This window comes from Passer domesticus, chromosome 1, assembly GCF_036417665.1.
Source record: "Passer domesticus isolate bPasDom1 chromosome 1, bPasDom1.hap1, whole genome shotgun sequence".
In the NCBI taxonomy this organism is placed as follows: domain Eukaryota; kingdom Metazoa; phylum Chordata; class Aves; order Passeriformes; family Passeridae; genus Passer; species Passer domesticus.
This window is the reverse complement of record NC_087474.1, coordinates 115768076-115783713: the sequence shown is the minus strand read 5'-3', so window position 1 is coordinate 115783713 and position 15638 is coordinate 115768076. Positions and strand designations below refer to the sequence as shown.

Below are 15638 nucleotides of genomic sequence, written 5' to 3'. Positions count from 1 at the left end.
CAAATTATCAGAAGTGTATTTTCTACTTCTGCATTTGAGAAACCAAATTGATACCAGTCAGTCAACTTGATTACAGAGCTGGGACTGGTTTTGCATTACTGTTCTGCATTTTCAGTTGGCATTCAACAGAGATGGAGACCCTGCTGGAAAAGTATCCCATCCTCCAGTCACCTGAATGGGGTGAGTTGACAGCACAATCTAATTGCTTGACAGGAAATTACTCGAATGAGCTAGAAAGTTTATGCAAATACAATACAGTTCATATGTAAATTAACATTAACATCTCCAAAAAGAAAAGGTAAACAAGTAACACCTTTACATTTGAGCAGGACAGCAGTGATCCCAAAAAGGATGTAACCCAAAACATAAAGCAACTTTACCCCTAGCAACAGGATTAGGCAACACAAGGACCTCCTTACTGAATTAAAATAACTTGGTGAGAGCAGCCACAGAAGAAGTTACCTAAGGCCAATTCAGTGGCCACAGCCATGACTGGAACATTCAATTATGATAATGCCTGTTACTTGAACATAAGTTAAGAGTAACAAACAATCATTTCCCTATCGTTGTTCCACTTGGCAAAATTTTTAATACAGCATGGTAACATTTTCATGGCAGCAGCTCTTTGTGACACTGGCGAAATCATAACTCCAAACCAGTATTATGGCAATCTACTAATTACTGCTTCTGCAGGCTTAATGCTATTGATGCCTGATGCACAGATAAAGCTGAAGGCATATTTGAAACAGCTGTTAGAGCTACAGTTCCACACACTGAAGAGCCACATCTTGTGGCATGAGAGACAGCTCTGGGCAGTTACAACCTAATGTCACAAAGGGACAGTAAACTGACACATGAATTGCCTGGAACACTTTGAAAGCTGTTGAGAACAGCACTTATTTTTTTACCTCTCCTTGCTACAATTTAATTATAGTTTTTCACAACTTTGATACTCCCCTTCTGCCTGGAAACAAAAGCAATAACCCTCTACTACAGTCAATAGCGCAGACTCCAAGAGGCGGCACAGGAGGTCTCTTATGCCAGAAGAGGTTCCATGGCTCTCAAAACCAATGCCTGAAGTCTCATACACTTTATACAGCTGCACAAGTGTGAAATGAGGGAACAGCAGGTGATGGTAACCTTGAGGCTCTCAACAGAAAGGTCACATAAACAAACTCGTGCAGCTACCAAGACGCTACTATCAGAAATGAAGGTAAGTGCAAGAATCCACATTCTTCACTTGGCAGGGGGGAAAGATAGTACTTCTTATCAAGAGCTGTTTTCACATTCACTAGAAGGCAAACACTAACAAAATAAATGTGAAAACAGATCATGTCTTGCACTCACTGCAACTCCACAAGAAAACGGGGGAAGAGACAAAATAAGAAACAACACAGGACCTCTGAACAGCTGAAGCATGAAGTTTCATCTAACACCTCTCAGCGCTGCATATAAACACAGAAAAGGTATTGGCAATCTGAGCAAAATACCAGCATCAATGGTAGTAAATGAAGAGTTATGAAGCAACCTCATAACACTAGAGCTGCCCTCTTTTGGGCTGCACTTCCAAGAACATTGACAGTTTTACTGGAGTTGTTTCACAGAACAGGAATGTCTTCCTCACTATTCACACACTTTGATAGGAAGAGCAAGGCACAATCCCTTTGGGGCTACAAAGCTGTTCCTATTTTCAAACCAAAGTGACCAGTTACCATCAGGGATTACTTCTTACATGCTTCACTGGAGGACTCGTGTCTCCTGCAGATTAAAAAAAAAAAACCTTTTTGCAACAAATTGAGACTTCTGTCCTTAGATATTCTGCCTGTCCTGCCAAAAACATACCTTGGAAAGTTATTTGGTTTTCCTACACTGGCTGAAAAGGCAGATAAAGCACAATTAGCTGTTTCAGCCATTTGTTCTCTTCACACATTTCTTCAGCTGTAACCCTGTGAAGGGAGCTGGAGGGGAAGTACCTGACAACCAAAACCCAACTCAGTTTCCTCCAAAGCTACACAGAAGGAGCCATGCTATACTTTCTTGTTGTTATCTTGCTGCAAAGGTTTCATACTTTCTTGGAGATTTCTCAGGGGCAGCTCCTCATAGCACTGACACCTTCTTCCCAGCACAGCCAACAAACTCCATCTCCCCTCTCGACCAGCCAACCTGCTCTTTTATAATACCCCTCTTAACTGGATCCAGCTGTGGCCTATTAAGAGCAGGCTTGTTCTTAATGCTTGATAATTAGCACAGCTGTAACTCCTTAGGGGCCAGATTACCTTCACTACTTGTCTCTATTCTCATACCTTCTATCTAACCACACTTTCTTACCTTGAAGAGGTCTCATTGAGATCCACACCCAGCGCCCTGCCTTCTCCTGGAACCAGGGCTGCAGGTACCCTGTTTTGAGGAGGGGTGCCTGTCAACAGCCCTGCAAAGCTCTGGCAGCCCCCACCCAGATCAGCCTCTACTTAGACATGACAGCACTGTGAGCAATGGAAAAATCAGAGGCCTTCTAATGGAATTTAATTTCATTTAATTTTGCAAACTTGAGATCCCTCTGCCACAAATTTTCACTGTCCCAACACCATTGGTGAAGGAAACCCAGCTTATTCTGAATTTGGTTTAGCACCCAGCCCAATAACCAAGAAACACAGGTTAGCAGCATCCGGATACCTCTGCATTTTAACTAGAAAGCACCAAAACCTCACGGGAGACATGAGCAAGCTGTGGGATAACGGCAGAGATCTGTTTATGCCACCTGCATGGGCTTCACTGTATTTCAGGGAATAGTGTTAAGGAAACCACAATGTTGTTAACACAAACCTGTGCAGCCAACTGAAGCTCTGGGCTTCATCCAGCAGCACTGAACACCTATGATGCAAAAGCATCCCACCATAAGGGCAACTTCCACCACAAGCCTGAGACATTTCTGGTGGGGAACTTCCCTCAGGAATTTCCTGAGATGAACCAGCTGGCATTTGTGCTCCAGTGGAGATCCACCTTATGCTGCTACTACAGGTGAAGCTGAAGTTGTCACGTTAAGCCACCACTTTGATTACAAGGTTTCTAACCCAACTGCTCAACCAAACAGCTCTTGGGAACTGCTGCTTAGGGAATAACGTGAGGAAATGAAGAGAAGTCTTTTGCTCCTAAAATAAAATACAAGCAAGAACCAACCACAATGGGACCAAAGCCATTTAAGAGAACATAAGTCACAAAAGCTGCATTCAAAGAAGTGTAAATTTAGCTAATTTCAAAACAAGGAGTGCCTTCATCAGGTATGTTGCCAATCTTAGTAAAGTACACTTAAACCCAATTATAAAAACAAGACTAAATGGGGACTTCCAGGTCTCAAATCAGTAACTAAACAACAAAAATGTTTTAAAACAACAGTAATGTGTCAGAGCTCTCTGTTCTTAAACAAATCCCATTCTTTCACTGAGCTACTCAAAACAAAGCGATAGCTTTTAAGGAAGTTCTTTCAAGCTAAAACCAAGCTTTAAAGGGGATGTTTTAATAGAAAACTAAGTGGCAATTGAAAGGGCATATCGGTTTTAAGTTCCTTTGACTATTTAGGATCATTCAAAACTTGGAAAATAACATAACAAACACTACTCATCAATGCAACAGGATAGCATACAGTTTTTCTCTCTAAAGCTATCCTTTAGGAAAAAAATACTGTTTTTTCCTCTTCAATTCCACTTATTGAGCCCCACAGAATAGGTCACTTAAAAGTTTTTAAAAATACATCACAGGACTGAGTAAGACAGACCAAAAAAGGGCATTATTAGAGATGTAGAGTGTTCCAGCACCGATTACATCAAGGTGCATTATGTCAGTAGGTTAGCTGAAAAAGAGTGCACAAAGTGTTAAAGAAATACTGGGAAAGACAGTAACTTAACTTCTATATGATTGACATACTCCTTCTAATATGAAGGATATGTAATGTTTTTAGATGAAGTATGGTTTATAGTGCATGCAGGAAGACTACTTACTCTCTAGGAACCTCACTCAGTACTTGAATTTTCCTAGATGTCTACTGCAAATTATGTAGCGGAGATTAAAAAACAAGGACAACAGCCCAATTTGGAGGCAACAGCTAGCTGTGCTTTTCACTATTTTAGGAATGAAGCTACAGCAATGATCTAGAGGCTCTACACCAAGCTACCTCATCACAGGCTCTTAATAATGATCTCTAACTTCTATTTTTAAATACAATTGACTTCAGACAACAGATCTTTTGTGAAGTCAAAGACTGCTTGTCTTAGGCTTTTCTTGGGAAAAGCACCTGTGATTGTTCTCATATTTTCCAGATAAGTAGGACAGAGGGCTCATCTACACTATTTGGGATAAAGATAAGTGGTTCAGCATCTACACTACACCCACAAAGCATTTTACTCCATACAGCAAATCATTCCAACCTGTGGAAGTCAATTCTAGCTGATATAACAAGAATTCAGCAATGTCCAATCCACAATCAAGCACTGCTATTGCAGCAACCAGAATAACTCACCACACATCCTGGCCCTCAACCAATTAATTCCATTCACATTTTGTTTCACAAACTAAATAATTACATATCTCAGAAATCACCCTCTGTGCTCTTTCCCTTTGTTCCAGGGAGGCTTCTAAACTAATGGGTCTTCATAGCAATGGCTCAGGACCAGTGACTAGCATGTAGATATTGCAGAGTCACACTGCAATGTCAGATTTTTAATTCCAATGAAAGACACCTTGTTTTGCACATGGATATGAAAATCATTAATTTCCATGTCAGGACAAAAATTCAAAGGGCATAATGCCCGTATTTTTCATGCTACAACAGAACACAGTCTACACACAACTTTATATCTCTAAGTTCTTTAAAGATGTTGATGGCATCTTTGCCAACTGCACAAACTGCACTGCAGGTTCATGCAGACTCTGGAATACAACTTTCAAGGCTGATGTCTGACATCTCACCTTTTCAAAGCCAGTGACCAGCTTTCTTGCAGACATCACTGTCCAGCTGACAGCACTACCAGCATTAATGTTTCTCAGACTGTCTGGGTTGCTGTGAGCAGTGTTTTAAACAACCACCTTGTACACATCAACAGCTCAAGGAGTTTGCACTCCCAGCAAAGGCTGCTTGCTCTCAGTAACTCAAACCTTTCTCTGGCTGAGCATCTTTCTGTGCTAACAGCAGGCACCAGCTCCTGAGATACCCAGTACAGGGTACTTTCCAAGTGCAGGGAGCCAGGAAAGGGATGATGCTATCTCTTCTAGGCAGGATGGAGCAGACTCTGGCGTCCTATTGTTTAAAACAGTCTGAAATAATGGACACCACACATCTTTCTCAAGAGTGTAAACACGTCCCCTCTCCCTCCCTTTCTCCAGGAACTAGACACAAAGTGCTAAAACTGCAAACATCTGAAGCCAAGTTTCACACACTGCTCAACCAGCAAGTCTTATCCAAGCTGTTGGAGACTAGCTGCTCATCAATGCGTTTTGGTGCCCAGATGGATATCTGTTTAACAGTCTAGCAACTCGGCCCCCTTAGTTTTCACATTTTCTGATGCCTTTTCACAGAACACAGGCCCACATTTCAGTGTAAAGAGTTCTTCTCGACTGCACACACGGTTGAGCTTCCTTCCTTGAGAACACATTTATATCCACATCATTTTACAGTTATAGTACAACTCCTAAGCAAAAGTATAACTGCACAACCAACAAGACACAACCAATAGGTTTTCTGGGCATAGTTACAAGATGGCACTACTGTTTCTATTTGGATTCAGAGTGTATTTATTACATTTTAATCCCAAGAAATGTTGTTTTTATTGTATGTAGGCATCAGGGATTCCCAGCCACACTGTGCACCAAAAGGCAGAGCCTTATTTGATATTGTGATAGCATCTAGCTCTTGTCCTTGGGCCACATCTTTCAGCAACTGGGATCATTTCCCATCAGCATTTCCCCATCGCATCTTTGTGGTTTGCAACTTTGCACCTTGAGGCTGGGTTGCTTTCCTATCTGAGTAATCAGACAGTTCTAGGACTGTCTACAGCTAAGATGATCTGACTTGAGCATTCTCTGGGACCCAAATTACCTCATTCAGGAACTTCAAATATTTGTTGGGGACTCAGCTGATGGCAGTGAAATACTACCTCAAAGGAGCCAAGTGACACTTCCTTACTCTCAAGACAATTCCTATTGCACTGAAAGAAGCATTGAGTCTCTATACCACATTCTCTTGTGTACTCCTAGTACTCACTGGAGTGAAATTCTTCAAATAGCAAGTGATATGCTTGGCACACTGCAGCCATATGTATACAGCAGACAGCTTTCTAAGGACCAGAAGGTATGCCAACACCCTGCACTTGCCATTTCTGGAACAGCCATCTAGCTGTTACAGACAAATCTGAAGCTGAAATGTTGAATGGCAAATCTTAACTTTAAAACAAGAGTTGCTGAAAACATCATTGGTGCCTTGGTAGTGTTTTAACAAAGGACAAGATCAGTCCCCTTTAAATCTCTGTCTCCTTTAAGTAAGAAGATAATCAAGTCAGTTAATTCAGATTAATTTTACAATGGGACATTTGTTTCCTCATTGCTCACCTGGGGACCAGAAGAAAGTTGAATTCCACTTCTAAAAGCGCAAATTCACTCCTCAGCTGGATGGTTTTTCACTTGCAAACAAGGGATCAACACTGAATTTTAACACTAATCACCACCTTGCTCTACGTGTGACGGAGCAAACAAAAATTATTGCAGAAGACAGCAAAACCTTCATGGGAAGCATTAACTTCTGTCTACACAGATATTGTGGAAACTGTCACTGTGGAAACTCTGTGATATTTGTGAAGTGCCTAGCATGCCAGCTGTGTATAAAGGTGTTCTGAGTGCACTAACCCCCTTCAACAGAGAGCACTGGCTGCCCACTGAGACTGCCTGGAAATGAATGCACCACCCACCAGTCAGCTGGACCTGGCTCCCAGGGCTCCACTGGGAACAGGCGGCAACTGCCACTGGGCAAGCTGCCAGGGAAAGCCTTCAGGGACTGTGCCAACCAGGGCATGCCGTTTCACCCAGTTGCTGTTCCAGCCTGGACATCCACCCAAGGAACTCTGATTTCCCAGGCAACTCCTAGGAGCAGCCAGTACTAGAAAAACCATCTCCTCTGCCGCCACCATACTGGAAGTGTGCTCTGGAAGAAGCCTGCAAACATGAGGAGTTTAATGAAATATTCCGTTTTAAATATGAAAATTAAGTGTTACCATATCATCGGACTGCTCTTATGGCACAGTACGATCACTGAGCTTCACCAGTCCTCCAGCCTTAACAGATCCTAGATTTCCTCATCAGCAACAAGGATCTTCCATCTATTGCTACTTTTACCCCACTTCAGTTGTAATCAGAGACTATTTCCTCAAGACACTGGAGAAAAAGATCTGTTAGTGGACTTTGTTCTAAAGGTGATCCAGATGGCAGAGCAGACCTTAATCCTGACAATCTGAATAGTAAGACACTTAAAAACATCTATGGTGATCTTCTCCATTTTGCAAATTACACCTGGTTTTCTTCTGACACCATCAATTTTCAGAAAATGCCAAGAGAATTCTCAAAAAAGTATTTGCCTTTTGCTATTGTCTAAATGGTTAAAGCTGTACTAATTCTTCATCTTTGATAGTTATCAAAAGTGCTGCTTTTTACATAAAAAAACCTGCATACACATATCTGTAAATATAATCCTACCCACTAGGCACAGCACAGACTCCAGTCAAGTGGCATAACAAATACCTCGTTCTCTAAAATTACTTTAAAAACCTGGTATGGTTACTACTCAAAATAACAACACATGAGCTTACCTGGATTTTATGAGCATCTTTGGGAAAAGAATACTGAAACATAATTAGTATTTCCTCCAGCTGTCACTTGTGTGAGTGATGCTATTTCTACCGCTACAAGCTGAAAGGTCCTTTAAATACTGCAAAAGCAACACAAGTCATGCTCATGTTCTCTCTCTTCTAAGGATTAAAAAGAGTTTACTGTTCACCAAACTGTAGCTGTAATTCTTTGCAATACACTCCAATCGACTGTAAAATCTGAACAGCGTTTAACATTAGTTTTACTGAGCATCATATTTCCATGCTTCAGTATTCAGAATGCATCTATTTTTTTTCTGTGTGTTGGAAAACCATAAATCTAGACATTAGCTTTGCATCTTCTGCCAAGATTTAAATCTTAATTCCCACATGGCTGTGCATTTAATCATTTGAAGGCATTATTTTGCCAGACACACTCAGTCCTGAAAGCAAAATCAAGTCCTGCAGCTGAAATTTCAACTAGTTCCAGCACAACACATTTCCTCCCTATTATCTAAGTTTGACTTAGTTCTTCAAGCCCGCCAAAGCTTTGTTCACCCCTCCTCAGGAGAAAAAAATGTTGATCAGTGTCACCTACTGTGAAGAGAGAAGCTTGCAGAGAATCCATTCCCAGAAGCCTGCTACACAGAGGTCGTTATTGGGATACAAAAAATTACAAGCACCAATTATTTAGCCCCTACTGGTCTAAGCACAAGTACTATGCTCAGACTTCATGGGATTACCAACAACCAGAAACTGCATACTTTAAAGGAATTTCTACAGTTTTCTGCCTGTTGAAACAAGAAGTCTTTAGATAGCCTACTCCTACTCAAACATAATATAAATTAAGAAGTATTTTTAAATCAGTGTTTCCTCCTGTTCCAAAGTGATGGACCAGACACAGATATGAAAATATCCAACTCCTCATGGTTTTACCACTGAAAAACAACAATAGAACATAACGAGGGAGATTCACAGCACTCTGCATGAGACCTATTAGGTCAACTTGGAAAGCAGAAGGCAGCAGCATCCAGATGCTTATCAGCCCTTACCTCTTCAGGTTACCTACCTTGTTCTACAGACAATTAAGAGAAACTCAGCAAGACCAGGCTCCATACCACCCCACTGCAGTTTTGGAATACCCACACCGGCTCTCTCCTTCCCACCCACAGGAGTCCACGTGCTGCCTGCCTACTTCATGCCACACAGCCCAGGCACCTGACACAAACAGTGGCTCTGCTTTCTGAAGTTACCCACTATCAGCCTAGATAAGCTGCAGGCAGTGGAAAACCTGCCACAGACGAGGCAAAACATCCAAGCAAAGACAACTGAGCTGCAAACAGAAACCAAGAAGCTGAACTTGCTGTTGTTCCCCTCTAAGTCAGGTGCGAAGGAAACCTTACACGGAGACCATGCCTTGCACCACCTGAGTGTGCTGTAATTTCACTGCTAGTGAAATTACAGTACATTCAGGGCACCTTTTCTTTGCTGACATTGTGCTTGCTCAGCCCCACTGGTGTTAGCAGTAATGGAAAGCGTAAAACAGAAATACACACACCAGAGGCAGCAAATGCCACAGTGGAGAGTGATGGCAGCTGTTGCCACAGTGGCATGAGGTGAGGTTTTCAAAGAATTTTCCTGCTCTAAGCGAATTGAAGGTAACAATGGAGGATCCCTGGCACCTGGTTCAGTTCTGTCCTTTTTCATCCTATGAACAGAGAAGCAGATTTATCTACTAATTGTCCTTTCAACACCTGTTTGTTATGAGCACTGCAGGGCCAGGGATAGACAGAAAATACAGACACAGAAGTGACAAAAACCTAAGTTCAAGAAAAGTAAACAAAACCCAGAAACAACACTAATTTTGTTGTTTTTATGCTCTTTTTCTACTCTCCACTTCTCCAAAGCAGTGTAGGGCCCAAATACACTAAGGAGAACTACAGACATTTGTCATGGCCCTTTGTCTCTCCTTCCCCTTCCCAATTAATTCCTCCTGTCTAATAGCACAGCCCATCCATTTCTCCCCCCCATTAAGCTCAGGTTAACCAAGGACACAATTTCTTGTTAAGCAGATGGTCCATGACACGAGACTTTTGCAGGTGTGTACGCATCAGCACAGGCCACATGGAGCTCAGGACTGAGGCAGCACTGCGCTCACCACGCCGCTCTGCTCTCTGCAGACCCAGACTGCTACGTGCAAAGCCTTCTGAAATGCTGCTAGCCTCACTGCCCTTGTCAACAAAGAGGGCAACTGAGGAAAGGTCCCTTTGGTAGATCAAATCCCCTTCATTTTGGAGGACACAGCCCAGCCATTGGGTCTGAGAGGTGATAGTATGCACAATAAGACGACCAAACTCATCCCTGAAATCAGACTCCAGCTGGAGTCCTACTGCGTGCTCAAGCCTCCAGTGGTGGTCAGCCAGGGATGGACTGGAGCAGGAGGATGGCCTTGGGGACCTGCAGCACTGCTCCACTGAAAACCAGCACTTTGTAGAGGAAATCATAGGAAGGTGATGAAAAACCCTTGCTACTCATGAGCGAGCCCGAGTCCTTCAAGACTAAGAGAACTTGCAAAGCTCAGTGGTCTTTGCAGGGCAATCAGACAAAAAGAGGCACTTGGCAGATGGGCAATCTGTGCTCAGGGACATGAGTCAGTCATTAGCTACTCCTCTGCTTTTCCCAACTCCTGGCTTTATGCTGAGCAAGAGGAAGGGGGAGGTAGAGAAAGAACAGTGTAAATCCCAGAATTCCATGAACCTCCACTGCCCTCCAGGTCACAGAGGTAAACACAACTCCACTGGTGCCCTTCCTTCCCCAGACTGCAGTGCTGTGGAAGCAGTGCCCACTCTGGGCACAATCAGTTCATCACACACTCAGCATGATCAGTAAGGGCAGTGCTGTCCAGCCTTCCTCAGAACAAGCCACCTCAAATACTTCCCTTTGAAACTCAAAGGAAGGATGTTTTCTGTATGCATTTTTCTCAACAGGTGCCACAAAAGATGAATGCCATGATTTTAAATCTAAGTGCATCCTCCCTTTTGTATTTTATCCTGTATGGCTAGATTTGGCAGTTTATTTGAAATAAAAAACTTTTCAAGCCTAGGAATTTGGTGGTTTATTCTACTTCTTTTGCTTAATGCTGCTAAGACTTGTAGCTTTATGCTATCCATCTTGCATTTTTTATTATCAATTAAAAATTGAATCCACCTAGGAGACAGAGGTAAAGTACTAACACCATTTCAAGACAGAATGCATTTTTATATAACCTTGCAACAATTACATAGACAAGTTTCCCTGAAACACTGATCCATCTGAAATCCGACAGCGTCCAGTTTCTTCTGAAGCACTGAAGTCCACACAGTTATTTTTATTTACAATGCTGCAGAGTACCAGCACCTCTGTACTTCTGATACAAAGACTGCATTGTCCCAGGAGCAAGGAAAACAAGCTGATGCAACTGAGGGGTAATACTACTTTTGTGACATCTGCTTCCTACCACAACACAAGCCAGATGACATTCAACAGACCTGGATGCAGTCAAACTTAAGCCACTACAAAAACCTTGTAAGTTTTGCTAACTTGTAGTTCCCGAACCACAGGCAACTCACATGATCATCCACCTTCACAGAAAGGTGTTTAAAGTATTAGATACAAAACCTGAATACCTAGGAAGCCCTGCTACAAGAAGTTAGTATATTTCCATTAGGTTCATTTCAGAAGAAAGCTGGCAAGGATTTAAACTCATCCTTGACTGCTGACTACCCAGACATTACAGCATCATGAGTGCTGGGAAATCTACAGTGAAACTGACTGACTACAGACTTTTTTTTAAAATTAGCATTATATATTTCCCTGGGAGGTGCATGTCTTTGATAAAGACACTGGCATTAAAAAAAAAAAAATGAGCAAAGGAAAAAAAAAGCAAATGTGCACTACCAGCACAGGGATTACTGTAAAGCCAGTCATCCTTTTCAGCAATATCCAACCTGAAACTAATTGCAACAGATGCTCCAACAACAGAACTGTCCTGGCAGGAAATAATTATAGCATCAAATAGCAATGAAGTCATTACATATCTTGGGGTCTCAATAGAGCAAGACCAAAACCAATGAAAGCAAAGTCACTTAAAAAAAAAAACACAAAAAAACCACTTAAATACAGGCCAACAGGGAGAAGTGGGAAGTTCAGAACCAACAGCACCTTCTCCCTCTGAAGAGAAAGTGCAGGTGGAAGCCCGGCTAATCCTCTGTTGCTATCCAAAGAATTAAGATGTCTGTATCAGCATTGTGCAACTCCTACATAAATATTTTCACTGCTGTTATAGGAAGAACATCTGCAAGGACGGCATCTCTCCGAACTCTTACGTTTCCCATAGAGGGTAGAAAAAAAGGGTTTCAAGGAGCAACACGTAATGAACTTTCAACTCTGTCCTCCTTAGGCACGGCAGTATTCAGTTCCATCCACAGTCGCATCGGCCTGGTTGTGCCGGTGACACGAACTCCCGCGGGCCCGCCCGGCCGGAGGGAGTGCGGGCAGCCGGGCGCGCCCGGTGAGCTGCGGAGCCGCCCTGCAGCAGCCAAGCCACGCTCGCACCCCCGCCCCGAGACACTCCTTCATCCGAGTTCCACTACAGCCTCGAGCAGTCTTTTTCGAGTCACGTACACGGGTAACTTGGCCGCTGAGTTTTTTGTTACTTCTCCTGCTCTTCGTGCTGTCCAGCAAAGTAAGAAGTTGCCTTTATCCAGAGACTTCCAGATCCATCCTCGAGGCAGGCTGTAAGCATCCCCAGCGCTACCCGACTGAACCCAGTCACACTGCCCATGCCCCGCAAGGCACACGCACACGCCGGTTCCCAGAAGTTTGGGGCAGACAAGCGTCCCGAAACACACACCGCCACCACAGCACGGCCACCCCCGCGCCCTGCCCGTCCTTCGCCACGGCTCGTCCCAGCAGCAAGGGCAGCGCGGCGGGCTCCGTCCTGCCCCCCGGCAGCGACGACCGCGACATGCCGGCTGAGTCGCGACACGGGACATGCCCGCAGCTGGGGCAGCCCGGCAGGGATCACTCACCTGGCGGCAGCTGCAAGTTGGCCGGCAACTGGAGGGTGGCCGCGGGCGGCCCCTTGGGCGCCACCGGCCGCGGGGCGCCGGGAGCGGCCCCCCGCCCCACCGGGGCGGCCGCGGGACGCGGCGGGGCGGCAGCGGGGCCGCCGGGCACAGCGGCAGCGGGGCTGCCCCGCTCGGGCGCCGAACCCGCGGCTGGGGCGCAGGCGGCCGCCTGCTCCGGGTGCCCGCCGGGCATCAGCCTGACGGGGGCCGCCGAGGTGCTCATGGAGGAGGAGGCGGCGAGGGCACGGGGGGCGGCCGCGTCGCGCAGAGCCCCGCGGCGCCCCGCAGCATCGCGGGCGGGGGGCGCTCAGGCGGTGCCCCGGCCGGCGGCTGGCCCGCGGAAACACATGGCAGCGCCGCTGCTCCGGCTCCCGGGCGCCGCGCACGTGGGCCCGGCCGGCCCGGCCTCCCCTGCCGGCGGCGGGAGGGAGGGAGGGCGGGAGGGAGGGAAGAAGGGCGGGCCAATGCCGCCAGCGCGTCCTACTGCGGCGGCGCCCGGCCCGGCCCCGCCGCCCGTCTGAGCCCGCCCGTGTTTATGGAGCCATGCGGACTCCAGCGCCTGTGCCGCGTTGAAGTTGGCGGCAGCAGAGAGGGTCCGGGCGGCCGGAGGGGACGCGGCCCGAGCCCCGGGATGGGGTGAGGCGGGGTGGCCACGGCGGAGCCGCTCCTCCCGCCGTGCCGGCCTCCGGCCCGCCTACCTGCGCCAGAGCACCCCCGGCTGCACCTGGGCTGCAGGTGTCCTTGGGGCTGCCATTCAAAACGAGAGCGGCTCCGGCAAGTGTGGGAGCTCGTGTGTCGTGATGGGAACTTGCTGACAGGCCGAGAGGGCGAAAGCAGCGCGGACCTGTTCGGATGGAGGGGACAGCGTTGTCCCGTTTGACCTTCATGCCCGGGGCTCGACTTGAAGCAAGGCTGACGGAGGACGTGGAACTCACTCCCCCTTGTAAAGCAAGGGTTATCCTGACAGAATACACACGACACGGCTCTAAAAACAAATTTTAAAATATAATGGAAAGTTTTTGCATGTGTGATAGGGAACTCAGCATGACCTTCAGTAATTCTGCTTTGAGGTTGTTGTGCATCATAGCCAAGTCTAGATTAAATTTCAGTACATTCTGAAGCATGTTGATGCACATGCTTTAGTTTATGCATAAAATTTAAGGGGTATTGCGTATAACTACCCAAATTGAGCACAACATAAGCTGTAATTACAAAATACAGGGCCTATTGTATGGTTCATTAAAGTGGTACAAAAAGCTCCAAGTCCAAAAATATTAGGAGAAAAGAAAAAATACTCTTGTATTACACTTCCCTAGCAACTACATTTTTCAGACAGAAATGTAGACAAGAAAGGGAAACATTCCTCTTTTTGGCCATTTCGAGTAACAACTTTGCCTGTGATTCCGCAGCATTAGTGCTTTGTATTGCTGTCAGCAGCAACAGAAACAGAGAAGAGAAATTGCTCATCTCCTGCCATGCCTACTCTATTCCAGAACAAATCAGCCCAAAATCTCAGAGGTGGCAGCAGCAATGGTCAGAGTTTCCAAGTGTCAGAGCAAGCTAAGAAGATGGTGAAAAAGAAGAGGTGGTAACGCAAGAGACAGCATCCTCTGTACCCTTTACAGCTCTGCCAAGTCTGACCAAATTACATCACTTCTTACATATGAAGCTGTGTTACACACATAAAGTAACAACCAGGGTACAGTGAGTTACCTCCTACATGCCAAAGGATGCACAGAGACCAGGAGAGAGGGATGCTTCATTTTCAGCAAAGAGCAGCAGTGACTGATAGCAGAGGGAAGAGGATGCAAAGCAAGGCATCATGTTTATTATTCTTGGACTTCAGGAAGAGTGGAGTTGACTTCTTGCTTAAAACTAAGTTTTTATCTTCTTGCAGCCATTGAACTTTAGAGGGAACATCAGAGACCCCCTTGTTAATGCTCAGGAGTGAAAGCATATTTGAAAGAGGCAAAAAGAAAGACAACAGAAGTGTATGCACCAAAGCTGCAAAGCACAGCACTGTGAAAATGAGAAGTAGAAAATACAGCATAGTGAGAGAAAGAAATACATGAATCAAGGAGCAAAGGAAGCAATAGGAAATGCATTACAAGAAAAGGCATATCACAATTACAATAAAGAGGGAAAAAAATCATACCTAGAAGATGTAGAAATATACATATCTTAAAAAATTTAAAAAGTTAAAGTGCCATAAGTATCTTCTCCAAACAAAGCACAGGCACCCATCATTGTATGAAACTGCACAGGAAATAAAAGGAAGAGTCTTTTCCCCACAGTGGAAAGATGTTATCATAGAGGCCCAGTACACACTCTTTATTAGCAAAGTTAATGGAAATACAAAAGTAATTAGAATATAAAGGAATAAAGAATCTGGAACTTGAAAGCTGTTTTCATGACTGAAGAGGTTACAGGACATGTAAGGAAATTACTTTTGTCATTACGTGGAGTTTTGGGGTTTTAAAAAATATTTATTCTCTTGGGTAAATGCCACCATCAAAAAACCCCCCCATACATTGAAAAACACTGAATTAAGTTATCATTCTTGTCTACACTCTTTTTTACCCTGAGACCTTGTCTGGGGGATATTGCTAAACATGGTAATTGCTTTTCAAAGTCAGCTGAAGATGCATCTCACCATGGAACTGTTCCTTCCATGAACACCCAGTCT

At 44.9% G+C, this 15638-nt stretch overlaps 1 protein-coding gene across 7 annotated transcripts in view; it reads right to left on the bottom strand.

The window, feature by feature from the left end:
- Positions 1 to 13285, bottom strand: part of TAF4B (TATA-box binding protein associated factor 4b) — a 71359-nt gene extending 58074 nt beyond the window's left edge. For 2 of the 7 annotated variants that reach the window (XM_064435583.1, XM_064435594.1), the window contains exon 1: positions 2329 to 2358. In XM_064435583.1, the coding sequence (XP_064291653.1) occupies positions 2329 to 2344 (16 nt within the window). In that variant the 5' untranslated portion in view covers positions 2345 to 2358. Of the gene's footprint in view, positions 1 to 1842; positions 2157 to 2328; positions 2359 to 8913; positions 9051 to 12913 lie in introns of those variants that run through there. The other 5 variants (XM_064435624.1, XM_064435615.1, XM_064435576.1 and 2 more) reach the window with 5 other exon arrangements.
- Between the last annotated feature and the right edge of the window lie 2353 nt (positions 13286 to 15638).